Here is a 24,250-nt window from a genome sequence, read left to right on the forward strand (position 1 = left end):
GGTAAAACTTCAAGTCCTTCAATTATGCATTATGGGCACTATTGTAATGTCTTGCCACAGAACTTGCTTCAGAATTATGGAAAAATATCATTCCTATGCTCCAGTATCAGTCTCCTGAAGGGTCCTACACCCACATAAATCTTGGGACATGGACACTTGAGCATATTAACAATCCCCCGACTTTTGCAATGAAAGTAATTACTAATCTTAAAACATTTATGTCCTGTGCCATTCTACCATGAACGCCCTTTGTCCTAGTTATAAACCTGCAGGCCTGGCAGTTTCTACACTTATAACAGCCAACATTTTGCCTTTGGTTGCCAAGCCAAGTGTTATGTTTGGCTAGGAACAACTAATAGATCCCTAAGATTAGACAATTTGCTGGCTGGATATTGGCCAGGTATTGATTTCAAATTGTCACCTTGCAGAAGAACATGCCAATATTTATTTAAAATTCCTTTCACGGTATTACAATGGGAACCATATGTACTCACAAACCTGGTCACCTCTTTAGTATCTATGGCAGATTATGTGACCAAAATTAAAAAATTTTGTATGTGTGTCAGAGAGACAGACTGCAAGCTGATTAAAATGTATTGAAAGCTATCTGATATATACCTATTGGAGAGAACTTTGCTTTTTCTAACACTTGTCGTCTTTTCTATTTGAGGCTAGCCAACTCTTTCTCTACTCACGTGTTTTTCCTCTATCCTTCTGGGGAACTGTATCAGAAAGACATAAACACGTGATTAGTAAAATACATGGATGGTAAAAGCAGCGTTGTCTGTTTTTAAACAACAAAATTAAGCATAATGAAAGGTCACTCAGGTATTTAAGTACTGTAGTTAATATCTACTGCTCAGAAACAGCAAACAATTATAATGTGTGACTTTTTGAACTTGGTAAAATATTTCCCTTGCCTCGAACAGACTATTTCTTGCTTGTATGCCCGTGTGGTTGTATGCCTGCGCGCTTGTATGCCTGCGCGCTTGTTTGCCTGTGTCCTTGTATGGCTGCGCGCTTGTATGGCTGCGCGTTTGTAAGGCTGCGCGCTTGTATGCCTGCGCGCTTGTTTGCCTGTGTCCTTGTATGCCTGCGTGCTTGTATGGCTGCGCGTTTGTGTGCCTGCGCGTGTATGGCTGCGCGCTTGTATGCCTGCACGCTTGTATGCCTGTGCGTTTGTAAGGCTGCGCGCTTGTATGCCTGTGCGTTTGTATGGCTGCGCGCTTGTATGCCTGCACGCTTGTATGCCTGTGCGTTTGTATGCCTGTATGGCTCTCCTGACATTTTTATAAACAGCGCACTTTTACTGCCAAGGCATTCCTGGAAGGGTTCTACAGAGTACCAAGAGGCATGACTAACCCTACTGTTCAAAATCCGGGACCTGACACGAACTCTGGATAATAACATTTAGATATTTGTAATCGTTTCAAGGAGACAAATGCAACATGGCCAGACAGATTTCCATTTGTCACTCAAACTTAGGGGCAAGTCTGTGAAAAAGAGTCTCGTTACATTCAGCAAACTCGCCTGAATGTATTGATTTATGTGTGTCTAAGTATTATAGAAATTAAGTCATGAGTCTTTCTATATTCAGTCAAGACTTTTTAAACTTCAGAAGAAAGGTTTATTTTCCCCCTTAAACCATAAATGTCAACCCAGCAGCTAATTTACGACAGGGATGGGCTTATGTTGTTTCAATGGGGGAAAAAAATAGTACATAAGTCTTAGCAAGGTAATATGATAACCAGAATTCAACAGAGGTGTGTTTTGGGATCAGAAAAAAATAGTTGCAAAAGGCCGGTAGATGATTAGAAAAACGCAATCAATTAATATAATATTTTTAATGTGCAGTAGCAAATGTACACATGACAACTAACTCTGATGCGTTTCGTTCCTGGTATGGAACTCCGTCAAAGAGTCAGTTTATACATGAAGAATTGCATATGAAGATTTATGCCATCGATCCAGACAGCTCTAGAGCACTAGTTACGGGGGTTAACCCCATTCTTCACTGTGTTTTGAGATCAGACACGTGAATTCCCATCTTTCCTACACCAATGACCTCTCTGGGAAAAACCTATGACATGGTCAATTATAGTAATTTCTACGTAAGTTTTATCCTTTTATTTGAAGAAACTGTTTTGCATTTATTATATTCATTATGTTTATTAGTATGTTCGTGTAATCTTTTTTCAGTAATCTACCGGTATGCACTCGGTACACGGAGACACGTGCCAGTCATACTGCTGCTGGAACTTCTGTTTGTGTTCTTCCTATGGGCAGCTCCTACGAATTGCAACAAGCTAAGTACATTGTTTCTTAGCTTTCCTCATACTAAATACAGTGCCACCATGCACCTTATGGGGCTTTTTCAGGGGCATTTTTTATCCGTGTTACACTGGTAATTTACAACTAGTATTACTACTGCTGGCTGTGTTTTTCTTATACCTATTATGAGCGCTATGATACTGCAGCACTCACACATTATCAGCATGTGTTTTTACACTTTGGCTCTATACTCACTAAGTGTATAACTTTATCTTAAGGACTACATTATGATACTTCCTATATTCTGTGTCTAATTGTAATGATCTGGTTTGATCCTATCATATTATCTTGTATACATCTGCTTCTCATATATTTGTAAATGTTTATATTTATGGTTTAAGAGGCTATAACTGGATACGGTCATTGAACCGTGCCTCTGGGCTCCTTGTATGCATATTTTATGCTAGCCCTATTTAGGGTCCTATCTCATTACTATACTGTCCTTATCTATGGATTATTATGTTAATGTGTATATAGGTAATTACTTTTACCAATGTGCGCTTGTGTTGTAACTACACGCCACTATATATGTACACTATTATATGACACTTGCTTTATACTTTAGATTGGCCACCTTTTGGTAAGCACTTATTGCTATTTTGATTTAATTCCTTTAGATTCAGTACTGGCAGATATCACTTTATTATACTGCCAGTTTTTTAGATAATAGTACTGCTTTACTGCATGCAGTTACTTTCTTCTGTTGGAATTAAATTTTATATACTACAGCTTGTATACCAATTGGCCATTTATAGTGTTTTCTTAGGTCTCCTTCCCTACTAACTTGATGTGGAAGTGTCTTTTGGTATGTCTTTAGGGGGTGGTCTTGGACCTTCTTACCATACCCCTCTATACAAATTTATTTTTATCATTTAATAAATTGATTTTATTATTATTCATCAATTCAACTTTACTTCATCTATCTGAGTGCATTCATGAGGGAACCTTTCTGATTTTTTTCTGCTTATGACCCCCGTATCACTTTTTGCACCAGATGAGATCTCTGATTTCACCATTTATTATTTCATTACTTTCAGCTGATGCGGGAGCTCTCTCCTTCCTCTCCCCCCTCCCCTTGTTTTACGTTGAGAAAATGGAGCAAGCGAGAGAATACAAGACGTTCAAGGAGTTTAGAGGCAAAAGGCAGGAGGGAGACAGGTCGATAGTTAGAAAGACAGGTAGGGTCAAGCTTGCTGTTTTTGAGTAATGGTATAACTGTTGCATGTTTGAAGGAGGATGGAAAGGTTCCAGAGCAGAGGGAGGAGTTAAAAATGTGTGTGACCATAGGGATTATAGTAGGACCAAGAGGTTTTAGGAGATGGGAGGGAATGGGGTCAAGAGAGCAAGTGGTAGAGGGAGAAGAGGTGATCAACAGCAACACATCCTCCTCTGAAACAGTGGAAAAAAAGTCAAGGAAGGCAGGAGGATAGTTAGGAAGAGGTGTAGGATGGAAGGAAGAAACAGAGGGGGATGTTCTGACGCATGGATTCCACCTTTTCCTTAAAATAGTCAGCAAAGTCCTTAGCGGAGATGGAGGAAGGAGAGGCAGCTGAGGGTGGTTTGAGTAGAGTATCAAAGACAGAGAACAGTTGGCGTGGGTTAGACTTGTGCTTGTTGATTAGTGAAGAAAAGTAGGCTTGTTTAGCTTGCGAGAGGGCAGAGTTGAAACAGGATAGCATAAATTTGTAGTGAAGGAGGTCTGCGAGAGTATGAGATTTCCTCCAGAGGCGTTCAGAGGAACGAGTGGAGGAACGCAGCATGCGCGTGTGGGAATTTAGCCAGGGTCTAGGGTTAGAAGGGCGAGGGCGGCAGAGAGAAAGCGGGGCATGTAGATCAAGAGAGGAGGACAAGGCAGAGTTGTAGTTCCTGACCAGGTTGTCAGGGTCTGTAGCAGAGCTGAGAGAGGAGAGGGAGGAGCGTAAAGTGGACTCAAAGTCAGGTAAGTGAATAGAGCGCAGGTTTCTGCAGAACCGGGGGGTAGATGGAGGTGGAGAAGGGGAGAAGCGAGATAGAGAGAATGAGATGAGGTGATGGCCAGAGAGAGGAAAAGGGGAAATGGAGAAATCGGAGAGAGAGAAGTTTTTAGTGAAAACCAGGTCTAAGTAGTGGCCATCCGTGTGGGTGCTGACTGCAGTCCACTGTTGAAGGCCAAAAGAAGAGGTTAAAGAGAGAAAGCGGGAAGCCCAAGGGAGAGAGGGGTCATCAATGTGGCAATTGAAGTCCCCAAGGAGAAGAATAGGGGAGTCTGAGGAGAGAAAGAAAGAGAGCCAGGATTCAAAGTGAGAAAGGCAGAAGGGGGATGAGTAGAGGTAGGTGGGCGATAGATGACCACCACATGGACAGGGAGAGGAGAGAAGATCTGGACAGTGTGAGCCTCAAAGGAAGGAAAAGCAAGAGATGGAGGAATAGGAAGAGTTCGGTAACGGCAGAGAGGGGAGAGCAGGAGCCCCACGCCTCCATCCTGCCATCAGTGCGCGGAGTGTGGGAGAAAGAAAGGCCACCATAAGAGAGGGCAGCTTCCAGAGCAGAGTCAGACTGAGTGAGCCAGGTCTCAGTTATAGCAAATAGGAGCAGAGAGTGAGAGAGAAAAATGTCATGTACAGAGAGGAACTTGTTAGAAAGGGAGCGAGCATTCCAAAGGGCACAGGAGAAAGGGAGAGATGAGGGAGGGTGGCAGGGGATGGGTATGAGGTTGGAGGGGTTGACACCAGAAGGAGAAGAGGTTGCAATTGGCAGGCGAGAACGAGCGCATGTAGGAATAGGGCAGGGACCAGGATTGGGAGAGATATCCCCAGAAGCAAGGAGGAGAAGCATGGATAGAAAGAGGATGTGTGAGGATGATTTGTAGGGGTGTTTTTTAGTGCAGGGGATATAACTGTGTGGTGTCAGAGGAAACATGTAAGAAAGGTGTTCATGTGAACAGAGAAGTGGTGAAGGAAGGAGAGATGGAGATATATGAATAGAGTTAGAGACATACTGAGGCTGGTAAAAAGTGCATAATTTGAGAAGAAGTGAAGTCACAGCAAATATAAATGGTAAAGGCAGCATCACAGCAGTAATGATGCAGTCAGGGATAGATGATATCCTTCTTTCCAGCGTAGTTCAAATGCAGGAATCAGGGCCAATAGGTGTTGTCCACTTCTTTTGAACTTCCTTTTAAACTTCAGTTGTTCAATAGTCCTGCCACTTATAATGGGCCACTTGGACATGGGCTGCATCCAAAAAACAACCGGCTCTCCACTTGAAAGTAAACAAAGTTTGGTGCTTATCCCATAACACAATAATAGACCATACGATACCGGTTGAAGCACGACATCAAGGGACAGCACACAGGTAAGTTGATCACACGGGGGGGGGGGTCTTGCTTAAAATGTTTGTCCTGGGCCCCACGATGTCTGTTGGTGGCCCTGCTTCCAACCAGGGCATTATTGGCCAGTAATGCCATGTTCTTCAGGGATTATTACTTAATTTGCACATTCACATGTCTCGGACAGGTCTGCAACCCTGCTTTTCCCCATTATCTCTTAGCATCCACTGCAGCCAGTGCTGCAATGGACCTACATAAACGTCTTCTTAGATTACAGCATACAGAGTTTTCAAAACCTCACAGGTCTCTTTTATGAGTGAGCACAAGTCTAAACTAGCTCCTGCTGAATTATTACAGCGTAGTGTATATATCACATATATAGCAAGGTGGCTGCCTCCTATGTAACGGGACTTCCTCCACCCGGTGGAAGATGTAGCCATTACTGATCATGTGGTGCATGATACCTACTGGTAACAGGAGGGCTGAGTCGTCTGCCGGTGGTATTGGGGACAAAGGTACAGGCTTCTGGGGTTCATATCCTACATATCTCTTTAGCAGTGCAGCGCCTCCATCTGCCTTAGACTCCAGGAACAGAAGGTGATCTCCCACAGTAGAACTATTGCCTCTCCCCCCAGTAAGGTCACGCACCAGGCAGGAGGTATAACAGGAATGGTTTATTATCTCTTCTGTACAGCACAGTAACAAGCAGGCTTCTGCCCGATGCAGTAACTCTCACCTACAACCGAAGGATGGTCCCTGGACCATCACTACAGGCCAAGGGCATCAGCAGCCGTCCTAGCTCTTCCCTGCCTCTCTAGAAGATGCAGAGGTATGGTCTACACTCACTCTCCCCCGAAGGGAAGAGGACCGGGGAAGGCCCAATACTCAGCCGTTCCAATGTGTGACCCGTCTTCCACATGTGGGGAAATGCACTCCAGAATTTGCGATGGTACTGCCTTTAAGTACTGCCAGGAGGATGGCACCAGGTCTGTCTCATGATTGGTCATGCCCAGGCCTGATGTCACCACCTCCCGCTGTCACTCAAACACAGCTCCTCGGAGGGGGAAACCCCATAACAACTACTGGCAAGGCCTGCTTGTACCAGGACTTGCTGCTAAGAGGGAAACAAACTAGTAGCCACAGATGGCATGGCTACACCTATAAAACCATCAGCGCAGGGAGAACCAGACCCTTGTTGTACGTTTGCGGAGGCAGAAAGTGGTAAGAATGCGGACGAGTGAAGGACTCTGCGGGAACAGAGACCTGAAACAGATGTGCGATACCCCAAGCGTTATTTTTTTGCCTTGAATAAAATACTACCCTGTGAGAGGTGTTTTTTCATGGTGACCCGCTTTGTAGTGCCCTTAGCCTTTTTTAATTATCTTTTTTTTTATAAGTATTCTTTTTATATTAATTTATTAAAATCTCTTTTTTCAATCCCTTTGTTTCTCCAACAGATATTTCACTTGTCGCACGATGAAGTGCCACTGACAATCTTTGCTTTATTTATTGTAATAAAACTTTGTGACAGTTGATAAATTGTTAGTAATTCTAGATTGGACCTGTTTACCAATACGCAGTACTGGTGCTGGACATAGCTTTTCTGAGTGACATATGCTTTTCATTACCCAAAGTAACACTTAAAAAATTATATAGATTGAAATTTTGAGGCCTATCCCATCAATGGACTATGTGCAATTCATATGATTTCTTTCCTATATTTGTATGGATATATAATTTCTATTACCAGAAGATATGTTTTTCTCAGTGAGCACTAGGTAAATATGGTTAAATAATGTCCTTTATTCAGGCTTTTTTTTTCAACATCATTTTTGTAATGTGGTACTTTGTTTTCTCCACATTTATGTATTAAAGCTGCAGACAAAGCAATATCCTACGTGTGTTCTAAAAAAAAAAAAAAAAATCAGTTCTGGACTATGAGAAAATACTTGTAGCACTTTTTTAAACAAATCTGAATTACATTTGTAATGTAATTTAACAAGCCCTTTTTGTTTCTATAGTAACCATTTACAAAGTCACATCCCCTTCCTAAACAGGCTCTGGCATAACCCTTTTTGAGCCATGACCTCCCTCTAGCAGTGCACTAATTGTATCTAGTGACTGTCGGATCACATGATCTTCCCCACAGAACTTTGCTTCTTTGGTCCTCTTCTGCTGCACTGACAGCCATTAAGTGAACCCCCAAGCCGAACCTTCGCCGATCGATCAGAGGAGAACGGATCGATCGTCAACTTAGCTAATTACTTATTGTGTGGATTGTATTGATGCACATATTAAAGGGGAAAATATATATACATGAGGGGAAAAAACCTCCCAAAAAACGTCAGCTTGGACTGCTGCTTTAATACGGCCCCCATAGACTGTTTACGTTTGTCTATTTTAATTGTGATATGTAGTCACCACTTCTTATTAGAGGGGTGAAGATTAATTGATGAATACATACATACAAAATACATACGCTTAGTCTTAGTGTGGCCTTGTCTAAACCCGAAGAAGGGTTGACTAACAGCCCTAAGTATTACTGCTTGTGTGTCTGGGCAACAAACATCTATCGTCTGATTCACTGAGGGTCCTAAACACCATTATTAATTTTTAATGGCCTACATTTATTTAATGGGTTGTTGAATGATGTAAAAAAAAAAAAAAAAGACAACTCGAAACATTTTGGACGGACTACTAGTTTCTGTAAAGAGTTAATTGCCTTTAGGGGTTTAGGGCTGAAGGAGAGGCTCAGTGAGTAAAGGCACTAACTGAGTTTGAAGCAGGGGAACCTGGTTCACTTCCTGGTGTCGGCTCCTTGTGACCTTGGGCAAGTCACTTTATCTCCAAGGGGCAGGGACTGTGTCTGAAAAATGTCTCTGTTTGCGGAACCCTGGTTGAGAATCACAGATAGTGTAACCCTCTGTGTGGTGTAATCAATACTCACACTGCCCCCTGGTGGATTCCTCCAGTGTGACATTGACACGTGATTCAGGATAGACAGACAGAGAAGCCAATAGGAAAAGCTGTAGAAGCAGAGCGACAAAAGCCTCAATTATATCAGAAACTGCAGAGCGATCCGGTGATTTCATCGTATTGGCGCTACATATGCACATGCAGAAGCGATTTGTAGCACTACTGCAGGGAGTCATGGCCAGATCATATCAATATACCTATTTGGTTTAAGATGCACTGTGATTTGCACAGCCAATCACGAAGCGGCTGTCACCTGTGAAAAAAAAAATCTCAGATCTCTTCACAAGACAGAAGCTTTGCAGCATGTTGTGATTGGTATGTGCGCTTTCATTGCATTTTATTGTTTTGAAGCTACGCAGCGTCAAGTGCGATTTCTGGTATAATCAAGGCCTAAGAGGGTTGGAATCTTTACGAGGGGCTGCAACAGCATGCAGAGGCAGTCTGAGGTGGCACCCGAGTGATCTTAGGATGGACTAAGAGAGACTGGGAGTCAATCCTTCCTGCACGAAGGACCAGCGAAGCAGCAAAGAAGCAAGAACGTGAACAAGACACAGGGCTGCCAACAAGGTGGGTCTGCCAGGGGTTGGCCAATTGAAATGAACAGGCGTTTCTGTGCCGCAGACCCGACACGCACTTTAAGGCTGCACTTATAGTGCCGGCGACAGCGACACGACGTTGCTTCAAAACAAATGTATTGAAGCCGTCACGTGCGCTTATAGTAGGAGCGACGTGATGGCGCGAGATTGGTCACGATCGAAGTCACTTCAATTTGATTTTTACATTGACCGTAGCGTGACGTCAGCGTCGCCGGCACTATAAGCGCAGCCTAAGGCCTCGGACATGGTCAAAAAGACCGTGCTGAGGCACGCTGAGGGGAAACATTATCCCTACCAGCGCAGCTTTAGACGGCGCTTCTGCACGCTTCCGCAGGCAGGCGGAAATGCAGGAGACAAGCAAGTTTAAATTTTGCCGCTGAGGGAAGCGCAGGGCTGGTCACGTGACTGCCAGAAGCCAACGGCAGTGCGTGACGTCGGCACCGTGACGTGGTGCCCTAGCCCCACCTCCCACCCGGCACACAAGCGCGCTCGCTTACGCTTATGCAGGGACACGAAAAATATCCTGCTTGAGCAGGAGCATGAGCGTCAGCGCTGCCCAGCGCCGCTCCCTGCACCATGTCCCAGGCCTAAGGCTGCGACAAGGGTGATGCTGAGCGGGCGCTCACACTCCGTGCGATCAAACACATTGCTCAGCTGCTTGGCGAGACAAAATCAATTTGTTTTGCCACTCGCTAGCATGTCACGTGAGCAGTTCCCCCCCCCCTCCTCCCCTCCCGAGCTCGCAACAGGCTGGCCACAAATCCAAGCAAAACCTGGTCGCAGCCTAAGAAATTACCATCCCCCCCAGAGTCACTGCCCTTAAGAGCTTACAATCTTTGACCTGAGGAAGAACAAATGACGTGACCAAGGTCACAAGAAGAGACAGTGGCCTTTTAACTGCCTTCACCTGCTTCAAAGGCAGTGACATTACCAACAAGCTATGCCTACATCCCCAAAACAGAGACCTTCTGCAGTAAAGAACAGACATGTAGAAGATAAGACGGCAATGTGCACATTCAGCAGCATTCAGTGCATGAGCAGCTACCTCTCCCAGGGATCATCATCACACAAAGCTTTATTCCCTCCTCTTAAACTAAGGAGAGGAGCTGGCATGCTGACGTCACATCCGGCTCTACCCCGTGCCTCTTATTGCAGCCTCAGCTCCATCTGCGCAAGTGCAGTGTTCACAGTCTTCCCTCACTCCCGTTCGCACTTGGCCAATCCCAGAACTCCTTTCATGCGGCTCGGCCGGCGAGGCCCCCGCGCCAGCCTATGAGCGTCGAGCTTGCATCGCCGTCCGGGCCCGCAGAGAGCGCGGCTGGGAGGGCAGAGAGAGGCACACGGAGAGAGAGACAAACTGCTGGGAAGCAAGATGGCGGCCGCTCGGTGACGGTGCCGCCGACCCACCGCGATCCCGGATAACCCGCTCTTGTTTGTCTTCTTTTTGCGCACAAAGAGGATCCACGTCCCTCCCTCCTTCCATACCTCTCATCAAACATCATTATTTTATATTGTTTTAAAGGAAGCAGCGCGCCCGGCTCCTCCTTGTCCAGGACCCCAGCAGACATCTTTTTTTTTCAATATATATAAAATTAAATATTATATATATTGTAGTAATAATAATATACTCGACAAAAAAAACTCATCGCCTCCTCTGGGTGCGAGGCCTCGGATTGACCGACATGACGTCCATACATTTCGTCGTGCACCCCCTGCCCGGCACGGAGGACCAGCTGAATGACAGGTAATGAGACTGAGGAGGAGGAGGCCGGTGAAGGCCAGAGTCCCCCCTCTTCTCCCACATCACACCGGCCGAGGCCTGAGCATCGTGACTAACCCGCCTCTCCATGTAACCCGCGGGAGACGGGACACAGTGCCGGCCCGCTGCCCGAAATACCAACATAATCGCAACAGTGCTCGTAACACCCAGGCTGTTATAGGCCGGAGTGATAACTCTGCGTACTACACATGTACATGTATACAGGCTCACAGACATATCTACACGTATCTGTTGTATGTAAAATGTACACATGTATATGTTTGCCTGCCCACACAACGGGAAGTGTTGGTGGCTTACCAGGTAACACCATTAAACCAGATACAATATTTAGAAAATATAAATTGAGTATGGCCACATGTAAGTATGCAAATCTTAATATACACACTGTAGATACGTGTGTGTATATATATATATATATACACTACAGTGCGTATATTAAGATTTTATGTACATCTATATCTCAAGAATGAATAGACACCGTTCTGTTGCTAACTAAATGCTTTTATTTGTGCGAGCTTTCGAGATACACTGATCTCTTCCAGCGATGTTACGTTTGTGTGTGTGTATATATAATATATATGCACACCTTTTGTTTAAAGCTTTAATATACACCCACTAATACACTATAAAATATTACAGGACTTAACCAGCAGCAAAATCATTATAAACAGGAATGAGTTTTCATTTGTTTTCCGTTGATTAGTTTTTCAGGTTTCCATGTACGTTGACACCATTTGGCGGACCGACACGCGTTTTTTCTTAGATAAAATGATAGTCTGCAGAGCTTGTGAAACCTCAGAGGTTTCTTCAACTGTGTATGACAAATCTGCTCTTCTCCAGGACAAATACTTTGAACTGTTGCTCAGGTTTGAAATTGTGCCGTATTCATCCCAATGTCCTAAGAAGTTTCCTAGCTGTAACTCCAGCGTCACGTTGCCAGGGCCTTGGGCCATAATGGTAGTTTTTTCCCCCCATGCCTGTTGGAGAGGCAGGATGCACACCAGGGTGCAGGAAGGTTACTCATCATGTCTCCGATTTCTGCTTGTCAGACCAGTTGACACTTCATATCTGATGCTGTCCTCGTGTGCTTTAGAGACACAGAGCAGTGCCTGTTATTAAGTAGTGGTGCCCTGTCATATGATTGCAATGACCTGATTAACAGAAAAGAAACCACTTGCTTCTCCTTGGAAAGATGGTGTCTGATTTAGATGTTTCTTGGAGGTATCGCTTTGTATTTACATAAAATAACTTCAATTGGCTCAAATACACAGCCTTTTTTTTGTGGGGTACCATGCAACATTACCAGTCTTGTATCCCCAATTGTATTTATCCCCATAGTAGTAGTTTGTGTGGTGCCTGCAGGTCAGTGGCAATTTGATTTTATTTATTTAGTACCGCTTCTATACATGTCTCCGATTGGAGCAATGGAGCCTATCGGGGTTAAGTTTGGGCTTTGACCTATTGACACATTTTTCCATGGTGCTCTGGTGTTTGCTGAAGGAAGCCTGCTCATGTATGCACTGAGATCCCAGCCACTGCAGCTCCTTCTAGCGCAGCACCTGAAAGGGTTTTACACGAGCAGCTACAGACTTTCAGTTTAAAATATGTTGTCAAGTGACTTAATGTATATTTTAAGCATTAACAAAAACCATGTCGGTATCACTCAAAAACCATTAAAGACCCAAACATATATTAATGGCTTCTGTCTCTACCATTGTTTGAGCAAAAGTTTGAACTTTCTTTTGGCTCTTATAATTTATTAGTTATATTTGTGCATAATGGATTACATATAATTATTGATTTGCATAAGTAAAATTTGACTAATGGGAGCAAATTCAAGCGCAAAATCTCTTGTGCTTAAGGTTTAGTATTTTTAGGCCTTTTTTTCCCCCTTTTTGCATCAGAGTGAAACAAATCAAGACTACTTTATTTTTTATTTTTTTTGCCTTGTGTATCTTTGCTGTACGCAGTGAAAACAACTTGTATTTTGTTAGGCTGGCAACTAAAAAAAAAAGAGCTTAAGGGGCTTAATCTTAAACTGTTGTGCCTTTCTGTGGCCGAGCCATTTTACAAAAGCCAGTAGGCATGAAGCTTGGGTTTGCAGTTTTGTTAAAAATAGGTGTAAATTGGAAAAAATACACAATATAGCGATTTGTCTCACTTGCAAGGATTGAAGGAAGTTTATCTGCAGTGTGAGAGGAGCCTGTTCACAGGCAGACTACGGTCCGGTAATATATTAAGTACCTTTGTGTTGGTCTTCTTTGGTATTGCGCGAGTTTTGTTTTCCACCTCTTCCATGCTATCCTTTGCCTCCATCTCATTGTGTAGAACCTTTCCATTGGTGGGCTAGGTAGTGTTGGAGCCAGATTAAATCACCTATGTACATATGAGCATTGTGGGACTCTGATTAATATATGGCTATATGCTATGCATATGTGTCCTCTAAACACTTTTTTTTGTAAACATACATTGTCATTCATTGTACACACAAGTAGTTTTATTTAAGATTAGTAGTCGGACACGTGGCGATGCAACCTGTTTGTGTCCCGCAATGTTGTCTTAAGTTTTGTTAAAATTGTTGAAGTATTTTCTCGCATTAATACAGAGGAGGGAGTTACTGCATGCTCTGAGCATGCAAAATCTCTTGTCTTGTGTCAGTTTGTAAACTGCTTCACATCATTTTTAATTTTTACCTTAAAGATAATTATTGATCTACAATCTCCAAAACCACACTTTCTGGGCTTTAAGTCGATTTTAGTCATCTATACTTGTAATCTGTCTATTAAGGAAACCTTAGAAACTATGTGAATTTGCCATTGATTGGCCATTGTACAGTCAGGTATTTGGGTGCTGAATTTTTCTGGGAAAAAGTATTGCCTATTTTTCCCCCCTCCATGTGGCTGTCTTATTCTGGCATTGCTGTATAGATGAGGCTACATCTAATGTGGTCAAAATTGGCTCATGTGATAGGAAATTTGTAAAACATAATCGACAAATCTCAATATATAATTGGTATGACAATTTGTAGAATAAAATTTCAACTAGATTCAGGCATCAAATAATTATAATCATGTCCCTTAACTGTACACAATATTAGAAAAAACAATCAACTACGTTTTACAGGATTACACAACATGCTAATGCAGTTTTTCGTATTCATTACGTCCCCCAATCTTCCCTGTTTTTGAAATGTTATGTTCAACAGCACAAGCTGTGCTGTTTTTGGCTGACTTACAGAAAAACTTAGCTTTTTGAATGTTAAAAATAAGGCGTAGTCCTACAATGCTTAAGGATGGCTTCTATTTGCCTAATGCCTTTTTCACAGTTTTAATTGTAATGACCACACTTGGCTTCAAGCAAGTGAGCGAAATCAATTATGCATTTCGGCTGTCTTGTTTGTAAACCAGAAAACTCTTAACTATATGGGGCAGATTTAGAAATCTCGCCCTCACTGCTGCACCTGAACCATGTCTGGGCTCTTCTGATTGCTGAGAAAACCCCATGGCATAACCTGCTGTGAAAGGGAGTGGAGAGAAGATGTTAATTCCTATTTGTGTGATTTAGTAGTAAGCATTTGGTTTGTAATTGTCTAGTTCTTGGTTATCTGCTCCAAAGGATGCAGAAGAAGAATGTAGTTATAATTGTAGCAACGCTTGGGGCTGGATTTCTGGAGCACATCGTCTCTCTGCCAATATTGATTGCATTTGCTTCTGCTTTTTCTCCCTTATCCAGCACTTTCACCCTGCCAACCTGTTGGCATTGACAGTTGGATCTCCAGCTGTTTAAACAGAGAGGATATTGTTATGAGCAGAAGCGTTTAAAAGCCTTGAGAATAAGGGTTCCTGTTAGGTGTAATCCATTTTGATAGACCAATAAACAGTAGGTTGGAGACTAGGAACAAATATTGTCGTCCCCCTCCCCCCCCCCCCCCCCATATGCCTGTAAGACTAGAAACAAGCAAGGTGGTATATAATTAGTTTGCATATAATTGGCTGCGACTTTATAATATTTGCGCTACATACAATGTGATTTCATAAAATCTGCTCTTATGCATAAGGTCTCCCAGTTTTGGTTTGAGAGAGATCCCTTAAGCGTGCCATGAAAAAGCAAGACCATTACTTACCCCCTCCAAATAACGATACACTTACGTACATTTTCATGAGGAAGGTTGGTAATTATAATTATCTGTAAATTTGAGGGAGGTAAACAGTACCCATGTTAAGTGGCAGGTATGTTGCTTTTATCGTTCTCAATTTTATGTTGCCTTTACTGTACAGTATATTGCTTTTATGGGTTATTTAGAGGAGTAATGAGAGCCAAAGCAGAAAAGAGCTAATTACTTACCATTTGTGTTTTTGCTTTAAGCAGCAATACTACATCTCTATCTCTCCCCCCCCCCCCACTCACCCCCTTTTTTTTTCTTGTATGTAAAACGTGTCAATGTATAATTCTACTTTGTTACCTAAGCAGGCAATCGTTTGGCCTTCTGGCTATGCTGCAGTCAGTGAAATACTGTAGCTGATATGTAACATTATATTATGAAGTGTAACGCATTATTACAGCTTTCGGAGCAATAGTCTGCTGTTTAGAACACAGCAACAGATCTGTTTGTGATACTTTGTTGCCAAAAGGTAGAGCTCAAAAAAGTTTCGGCCTGGTTCAGAAGTGTATGTGGATATGATCAGTACATAAAAAAAAAATTGTAAAAATGTCAAATGTAAAAAAAAAAACATATGCTAGATATGCTGACAGTATTAGCTAATACTACAGATCTGATTTGATTTTAACCAAAACATAGTATTTTTAATGTTTTCCTTAAACGACCCAAATCCAGCAATTTATCTTTCTTTGGAAATATTTTGTTATATATTTGATACAATGTAGAACAGATGTCAAAATTGAATGCAGAGATATTTAATGAGACCCAAGTCAGGAATATATTCAGCTATCCTGGCCAATTATAGTACTTTTGCTGTGCAGTAAAAAAACAATCTATTATAGTCTGCTTTTTAAATACCGCTTTTGATACTTATTTTCTTTCTATTTTTTTTAAATACCACATGGTCTTCTCATCATGATGTTCATATTTATGTTTGTGAACTCCTATCTATCTGACCTGTCCAAGACATGTGAATGTGCTCACAAGTGATCTTTTTATTTGCTATATACAAGACGGTGGAGGTTTCTTGTTGCCTTTTTCACCCACCATAACTTAAAATGTGATGGTAAATCCTACAGCCTTGAAAATTGCAAAGCCAGTACAACCAACTTCACACTGAGACCAATTAAGGTTGAAACATGTCTGTGAGTGGTTTCTCTGGCTTTGCATCTGATTCCCATGCTGTGCTAAAAGCTGTGTTAACAGCGAACATTATCTTATTAGGGTTCCATGTAAAAATGGATTTCAGGCAAAAGGTGACAGTGTGCTCATTTGCATGTCATTTCCCCAAATCCCTTGAGGGGGAAGCACTGTATGCTAGGTCAGGGGCGCGCAAACTTTTTTTTTTTTGCTGCTCCCACCAGCCCCTGCCTGCTCTCCGTTCTGAGCCCCCCCTGCTTACCTCGCGCAGCGTCAAATGACTTCACGTCACATGACCCCGCGTTGCCATGGACATGTGATGCCGGCAGAGTCCAGGTAATGTTTTTTTTTTTTTTTTATTTATTTATTTTTTTATACATAGATGGGTATGTGGGGAAGCATGCATTGGTATGGCTCGATCTTGGGGTGTTACTGTAATTTACCTTCTTTTTTTTTTTTTTTAAAGTATCAATCCCATTTATACTAATGGGACCTATGTTGGTCCCAAGAGTAATTGCACCTTTAAAACATTCGACCACATCTCTGTGATGTAATATAGTAAATAGTTTGCATCATGACTAGAATGTGCATCACAGAGAAGTGGTCTTAAGCAGATGATACACAACCTTAAAAACAAAAAAAAGTTTTTTTTATGTGAATCTTTAACACATGCAGTGCTGAGTAGCCTCTTTACTCCATTGTCTACCTGCACTGACGAAGCAATATTTCAATCTTGACTACTGTAAGGCTCGCAATATAGTTTTGCAGTGGGTCTTGCAATAAGAGTTCAAATTTTGTTATTCACGGAAGGATTAATGCTCGTGTTCCGTGTTATTATTAAAAAGGCCCCAGGATAGAAGGTACAAAAATAATTTTTATGGTCTTTGGAAAATAAATGCTAGTAAATGTATTTTTATCATGTACCTATTGCCCTACACTTACAGCTATTTTGTGTAATGAGAACATCAATAATTACTTTAAAACAAAAGGAAAAATGAAGGACGTCAAGATTTACAAACAAATGTATAAAATAAAAGAAACCCCATGACATTTAGTTACCATGAAAACAGCATTGATTCACACCATTCATGCGTTTTTAACCCATAACACACAGTTGGTTCCGTTTTGATTTTACACGGTAATGCTGCTTTATGAAACATTTTCTTATTCACAACTTCTAAAGATTGTTACAATGATCAGATGCAGCGAAAAAAGCCTTTTGTCAGCACATTCACTGCTCAAAAGACCTCCAGTACACTGTAGGAGTCAAACCAAATTCTCCGTATTAGCAAGAACTTTTTTTGTTTGTTTTAACAGGTTTATACTATCACAGGCTCTCATTTTGGCAGTTTAGGGTGGTTTCAAGTGGCCATAGGCTGATAGCTTTTGGTGTTCCAGTCAGTAACTGATATATGACACAATGTTATTACTGTAGAATTTTGAATAGTGTTTATTGATTAAATCAGTGTCTTCTGAATTTGACCACATTCTTGTGGCCTTCAAGTTGCTGTATCTCCCTATAATTTTGGTACAACTACAATCACTTCAAGTTAAGTTTCCATATACACGAGGCAAATTCTAAAACAGTTTAGGGCATGCATTTTCCTGTATATATATATGAAGTATTCCTTTCTATGCAAAATCAGGAATCACATAAAACCGTGATATACATTAAAAGCAAATGAGCATTGTATTTTTATTATATATTCTCATCGTTTGAAAAACCCACTCGTCTATTTTCCTGGGACGAATACAACATTTGGCGTGACTTGTGGAGCAGCAATGCAGAGCCTGGCCGCTTTGCTTCTAAAGAGGTTCTGTAGCAATCGCTGCTCTGCTTCACCAAATAGTGCTCTGTACAGCTTTACTCAAGCCATTGTGGGACGCGACTTTGTAACAAGTGGCCTCCCACAGTATAAACATTGTTTTGCAGGACAATGTGCTGCCCAGTTCACTACGTTGATCATTGTGCAAGTGGTAATAGAATGCTTGCTTCCATTCTTAAGTGTGGGACAAGGTTTTGATATTATATACATTTAATGTTTTTTTTTTTTTTTTTTTAAATGAAGAGAACTTCTTGTACAATGTTTTGATTAGTGAGTGTAAACCAAATACAGGGCCTCGTATCTTTATTTCATGTCAATATTTTGCTGGGTTTATTTCCCCTTGAAGGTGAAGTTGTGATTCGGTGCATCAGCTATGCGGGAGAAAATGAACCGGACTGCAGACTAAAGGCACAAAACACTATTTATTGGCACATAAGAAAGCAAGGGGTATAAAAGCCCTCTTACGCGTTTCACGCAGACACCTACGCTTTGTCAAAGAGTAGATGAGATGAATATATACAAGCTTTCAAAGTGAATTCAGCAACAACTTTGGCTGACATTGTGGGACATCTCCTCTAATACTTGAATATACTGTCTGGGATTTGTTTATATGTTGTCTTTCATAAATGTATATGGACTTTTCTTAGTGAAGCATCACTTGGGAGTTTTACTCCCACTCTCTTTATTTCCCCTTTAATTTTTTATAGGTGAGGTGTTCTAGAAATGTTTTCTTTTCTATGAGTTAATGTTTATGGAGGCCCATATCCTAAGGTTTAGCACTACCAATATGAATAGGGGTGAAGGCGTTCTAAAGCTTAGCAGCCTCTTGTGGATCTAGCACCCTTTTGTGGATCTGGGCCATAATTTATTGGGAAGCATCCATCTTGTAATTTAAATGTACTAGCCAGGTATTCATGTAATGAAAAATAATTGAGAGTTTGACTATGGTTAGGTACACAATGTAAGTTACGGGGAGTACAAAGTGACACACACCCTCCACCGTACAGCAAGTAGAAATTCCACTTATGAGCACATTCACGTGTCGGAGGTCCACAACCCTACCTTTCCCCACTATCTCGTAGCATGCAATGTTTTCACTGCAGCCAGGGATTCTGGTTAATGACATGCACAAATGAGCACTTTCACTTTTTTTGCTTCTTGTCCATCTTAACATGGACCCCTATAAGTGTGTTCCTACTGTATTACAGAGCTTTTTCAGCACAGTTTGGGTTAAAAAATGCATAGTCTCTAAACCTACTTTCGGACAATTGTCAGTGGGTGTTTTTATTGGCCATGTACTTCTTTAACCCAGTCTGTACTGAAAGATTTATGTAATACTAGCTGATATACCCGGCGTTGCCCGAGATGTAAATCCGTAATAGGTATTATTATTTATAAATAGTTGAAAAGAAACATGGAAGAAAATGTAATACGATATTGTTGTTTAAAAATGGTTTATTGTAAACACACCACAGTACAGTGTACATTTTGGTGACATAAGTGATGTAAAAATGTGAGCGGGTGTGAGGCGCCGGGTGGGTGGTGAGTGGGTGCGGCGGCTAGTCAGTGATGTCGGTGCGTAGGGGCGGGAGGCGGCGGTGTGTGTCGAGTGTGGCAGGTGGGTGAGAGGCGGCAGGTGTCTGAGTGAGGGCGGCGGCTGTGGGGCGTAGGGGTGTGATGCGGCGGGTGGCTGAAAGGCGGAGGCGGCGGGAGTGCGGGCGGCGGGTGGGTGAAAGGCGGGAGGGCGGCAGGCGAGTGGGCGAAAGGCAGAGGCGGGAGTGCGGCGGGTGGGTGAAAGGCAGAGGCGGGAGTGCGGCGGGCGGGTGAAAGGCAGAGGCGGGAGGTGGCCGGCGGGTGGGTGAAAGGCGGGGGGAAGGCAGGAGAGGGGGGGGGCGGAATGCAGGTGCGGGGGGCAGTTGGAGGCAAGGGGGGTGTCACTGTCTGTCCCTGTGTGTGTCTGTCCCTGTGTGTGTCTGTCCCTGTGTGTGTGTCTGTCCCTGTGTGTGTGTCTGTCCCTGTGTGTGTGTCTGTCCCTGTGTGTGTGTCTGTCCCTGTGTGTGTGTCTGTCCCTGTGTGTGTGTCTGTCCCTGTGTGTGTGTCTGTCCCTGTGTGTGTGTCTGTCCCTGTGTGTGTGTCTGTCCCTGTGTGTGTGTCTGTCCCTGTGTGTGTGTGTCAGTGTGTCTGTCCCTGTGTGGGTGTGTCAGTGTGTCTGTCCCTGTGTGGGTGTGTCAGTGTGTCTGTCCCTGTGTGGGTGTGTCAGTGTGTCTGTCCCTGTGTGGGTGTGTCAGTGTGTCTGTCCCTGTGTGTGTGTGTGTGTCAGTGTGTCTGTCCCTGTGTGTGTGTGTGTGTCAGTGTGTCTGTCCCTGTGTGTGTGTGTGTGTCAGTGTGTCTGTCCCTGTGTGTGTGTGTGTGTCAGTGTGTCTGTCCCTGTGTGTGTGTGTGTGTCAGTGTGTCTGTCCCTGTGTGTGTGTGTGTGTGTGTGTGTCTGTCCCTGTGTGTGTGTGTGTGTGTGTCAGTGTGTCTGTGTGTCTGTCCCTGTGTGTGTGTCAGTGTGTCTGTCCCTGTGTGTGTGTGTCAGTGTGTCTGTCCCTGTGTGTGTGTGTCAGTGTGTCTGTCCCTGTGTGTGTGTGTGTCAGTGTGTCTGTCCCTGTGTGTGTGTGTCAGTGTGTCTGTCCCTGTGTATGCTGGGGGAGGGGTCAAAAACGGAGCTGGGGGGGGGGGAGTCAAAAACGGAGCTGGGGGGGGGGGAGTCAAAAACGGAGCTGGGGGGGGAGTCAAAAACGGAGCTGGGGGGGGGAGTCAAAAACGGAGCTGGGGGGGGGGGGAGTCAAAAACGGAGCTGGGTGGGGGGAGTCAAAAACGGAGCTGTCAACCCCCCCCCCCTCCAGCAGTAGCAATTCCTCACCTCAGGCAGCAGCAGTGTGGCCAGGGGTTGGGGACCCTTGGGTTAGGGCGTACCGGCCAATGAGAGCCGTGGGGGGGCGAGCAATCCGGAGGGGTCCTCACCTCACCTCAGGCAGCAGCAGTGTGGCCAGGGGTTGGGGACCCTTGGGTTAGAGCGTACCGGCCAATGAGAGCCGTGGGGGGGCGAGCAATCCGGAGGGGTGAGACGTGTGTATATACTGTTAGACCACACCGGCCAATGAGAGGTGTGCGGGGGCGGGTGGGCCAAGGGAGCCATCTCATTGGCCTGAGACGGAGTGACGGGCCAAAGGTCCAATGTGATTGCCCCTAGACACAGGGACATACAATGTTTTCAAAAATATAGATATATAGACAGGAGGCATACGCTTGTAGGAATCCATGTTAAAATGGATAAGGCACAAACTGAGTGCTCATTTGCGTGTCATTACCCAGAATCCCTAACTGCAGTGGAAGCATTGTGTGTCTAGAATGCCAATGAGGTGGTGTGGGCAGTTAGAAGTTGTTACTTTTGCTAGAGAAATTATAGGGACTTATCAATGAGACTAACGTGATAAATGTGTCGTTTAACTTCCATACATTTGATACATATGTTAAAGTAGATATTTTTGGCTTTCTACTTACAGAAAAATTGGTCAACTAGGATAGGGGTGCGCAAATTTTCTGCGCTGCGCCCCCCTTCCTGCCCAGCCCCAGTGTTTGCGCCCCCCCCTACATAGGAACCTGTGCCAAATGACACCGCGGAGTCATTTGACGTCACCTGACCCACGGCGTCATTTGCAGCGCGTTGCCGCAGGCCCATGTCAGTCATTTGACGCCATGGCAACGCGTCGCTCGCAGCCATGGTAAGTAAGTTAGAAGCCTCACGTGCTCCCCAACATTTAATTTAAATGCTTTGGGGAAGAGCGCGGGCCTCTGTAATTACTGCGCCCCCTCAAAAAAAATCTCGTGCACCCCTGAACTAGGAGATCCAAACGTCTCATCTCTGCTGTTAGTTTCAATGTTTCAGAGCATTTCATTGGTATGAAGCGAGTTTTGCGATTACTGCTAATGTGGGACATGTAAGGTTAATGTTTACTTGCTGATGTATGAAGATCCTCTAACTATAATTTAAACATGCAAGCTATGTAAGCAAACATTTTAGCAATGAAGTGAAAGCACATAGCTATGTCATTTTGCTATCATTTTGTTTCTTTAAATAGGTCTTTTTAGTGCAACACAGGTCTCTCTGTACAAGGATCTGCAATAGTGTTGTCTATTGCTTTGTAATGGAATCAGATTATATCTCCATGCTCCAATTCCAGAGCAAGGTCGCTACCATAGATAATGTGGGCACTAACTCTGATAACATATCCATGCCCCATATACAGTATGGTGACTTCTACAATGATACTATTTGTTTGACTGCCTGTGCATTGCATTTAGTTGGTGACAGTAAATACTTTAAATTATTTTGGATGATGTAGCAGCACCTTGCTACTAGTAAGTACTGCTGCATCCGGCGGCGGCGTGCACGTCACTTACCAGACCAGCGTTTCTCCCGAGCTGGCCCCAGTCCCTCCTCGCTGCGCACTGTGACAAGTCAGTCAGCAGGGGATACACGAGGATCGTGATCCCAAGCGGCGACACGTCACGTGGCCTTGCAGTGAGCCAATGAGGAGGGAAGCTGTCTGGATCTACGGGAGGGAAGTCTGTGAAGACGTGCATAGCGCCCTCCTCTGGTGCCCGTTTCGCAGGCTGCCCGGGGCTCTGTGTGCTTCCCTGTGTGCTGATCCTCCCCCACGTGTGCCTGTGTGTGTTCTTCCCTGTGTGCTGATCCCCCCCCCCCCCACGTGTGACATTGTGTGTGTGTGTGTCCTTCCCTGTGTGCTGTTCGCCCCTGGGATTCCTGACTTGTTTTGTGTCACAGTGCGAGAGGCTCCGGGAGTGAGAGGGGGCCGGGGGGGGTGGGGGGGAAGACAGACAGCACGAGAGCCCTCCGCTCAAACTACGCCCCCCCTCTCAAACTACGCCCCCCCAGCTCCCGCTCCCTACAGACCGCAGGTCGCGGTCAATTGCCTCTCCACGCGCCGCCTGTCTGCAGTGCGGGCGCGTGGTCTGAGGCAGCGGGGCCTTAGCCTAAATCTAGCAGTCCTCTAAAATATGTGTGTAGTCAAAGTTGCCTTAATATGGACAAGGTCTAAATTCTGTACAAGAATTTCTCATATTTGTAAAGAAGTTGTTTGGGGTTTTTTGGAACTAGGGTTGGCCAATAAAAAATACATTTCCCCACAATATTAAGAAAATTTGATAAACATCCACTCAATTGCAAAAGACATCTGTTAAAATTAAATTAATAACTTTTTCAGAATAACCAAATGAAACGTAATACATTCCCAAATATTTGCTGGTTTCTGATACCTAAAACATGTATTTAAAGTAATCACATTTAAAAATGGAATAAAACACCCCTAGTGTCGCTCATTACGGAACATCTCATATAGGGTGGAGAACGGATGAGATTAAAAAGAAAGTGATCTATTGAAGGGGGGTGTAACGGGTGTCGAGATCCCTGTTTAAATTAGCAGGCCTGCCTTTAAAAAAACTAAATATTGATTTAAACTGCATGTCTCCAGCTGTCCCTAAAAATGTCAAGAAGTCCATGGCTGACTGATATTAATATCATGATAATAAACATTTTCAATATTTTTTTTGTCACGATTACTATAATATCGGCATGTTGTCCAACTTAATTGGGGCATGGAGATGACCAGGTTCAGGAGGAGGTTCGAGGCCCAGCAGGAGTCGGGTTTGCCTCGCAGTCCGCTTATTGACTTATAGGGAAAACTGGAAAAATATATCCATTACTGATGAACCTAGTATGGGGGGGGGAGGGGGCCTCCAAACAATCATTGAGAATGCCAAATCTAGATGGTTCTTACAATCTTTATGTATAATGTAGTTAAATACTGGCCCTAACACTGAGCTCTTAGTAGTGATAGAAAATACAATTGAAAGGTTTACTAAAGTGAATTTTGAAAGGCTTTAGGGACCACCAGGGATTTCCGTTTCAGAATTGCTGCTCAAGAACGTGAGGTTACTATGGAAACAGAAATAGATTTTTTTCTTTAGTACTTACACTACTTATCTGACTTACAAAAAGAGAAGAATAAAGGTTTAACCCCCATCAGTGCATCCTAATCTTTCTTTCCCCTGGGCTGATTACAATATTTC

At 43.5% G+C, this 24,250-nt stretch overlaps 1 protein-coding gene and 1 long non-coding RNA gene across 2 annotated transcripts in view; one reads left to right on the plus strand and one right to left on the minus strand.

Moving 5' to 3' along the window:
* Window positions 1-639: 639 nt before the first annotated feature.
* On the minus strand, window positions 640-10,330 carry LOC142479500 (uncharacterized). Its single transcript, XR_012794193.1, has 3 exons — window positions 10,256-10,330; window positions 8,586-8,664; window positions 640-722 (listed from the first exon to the last, which is right to left on the minus strand). It is a non-coding gene; the product is annotated as an uncharacterized LOC142479500 (long non-coding RNA).
* A 140-nt stretch (window positions 10,331-10,470) lies between these two features.
* UBR5 (ubiquitin protein ligase E3 component n-recognin 5) overlaps window positions 10,471-24,250 on the plus strand; it is an 86,912-nt gene continuing 73,132 nt past the window's right edge. Inside the window, exon 1 of the mRNA XM_075582573.1 lies at window positions 10,471-10,954. Within this exon, the coding sequence (XP_075438688.1) occupies window positions 10,893-10,954 (62 nt within the window). The 5' untranslated portion in view covers window positions 10,471-10,892. The remainder of the gene's footprint in view (window positions 10,955-24,250) is intronic.

This window comes from Ascaphus truei, chromosome 2, assembly GCF_040206685.1.
Source record: "Ascaphus truei isolate aAscTru1 chromosome 2, aAscTru1.hap1, whole genome shotgun sequence".
NCBI classification, from domain to species: domain Eukaryota; kingdom Metazoa; phylum Chordata; class Amphibia; order Anura; family Ascaphidae; genus Ascaphus; species Ascaphus truei.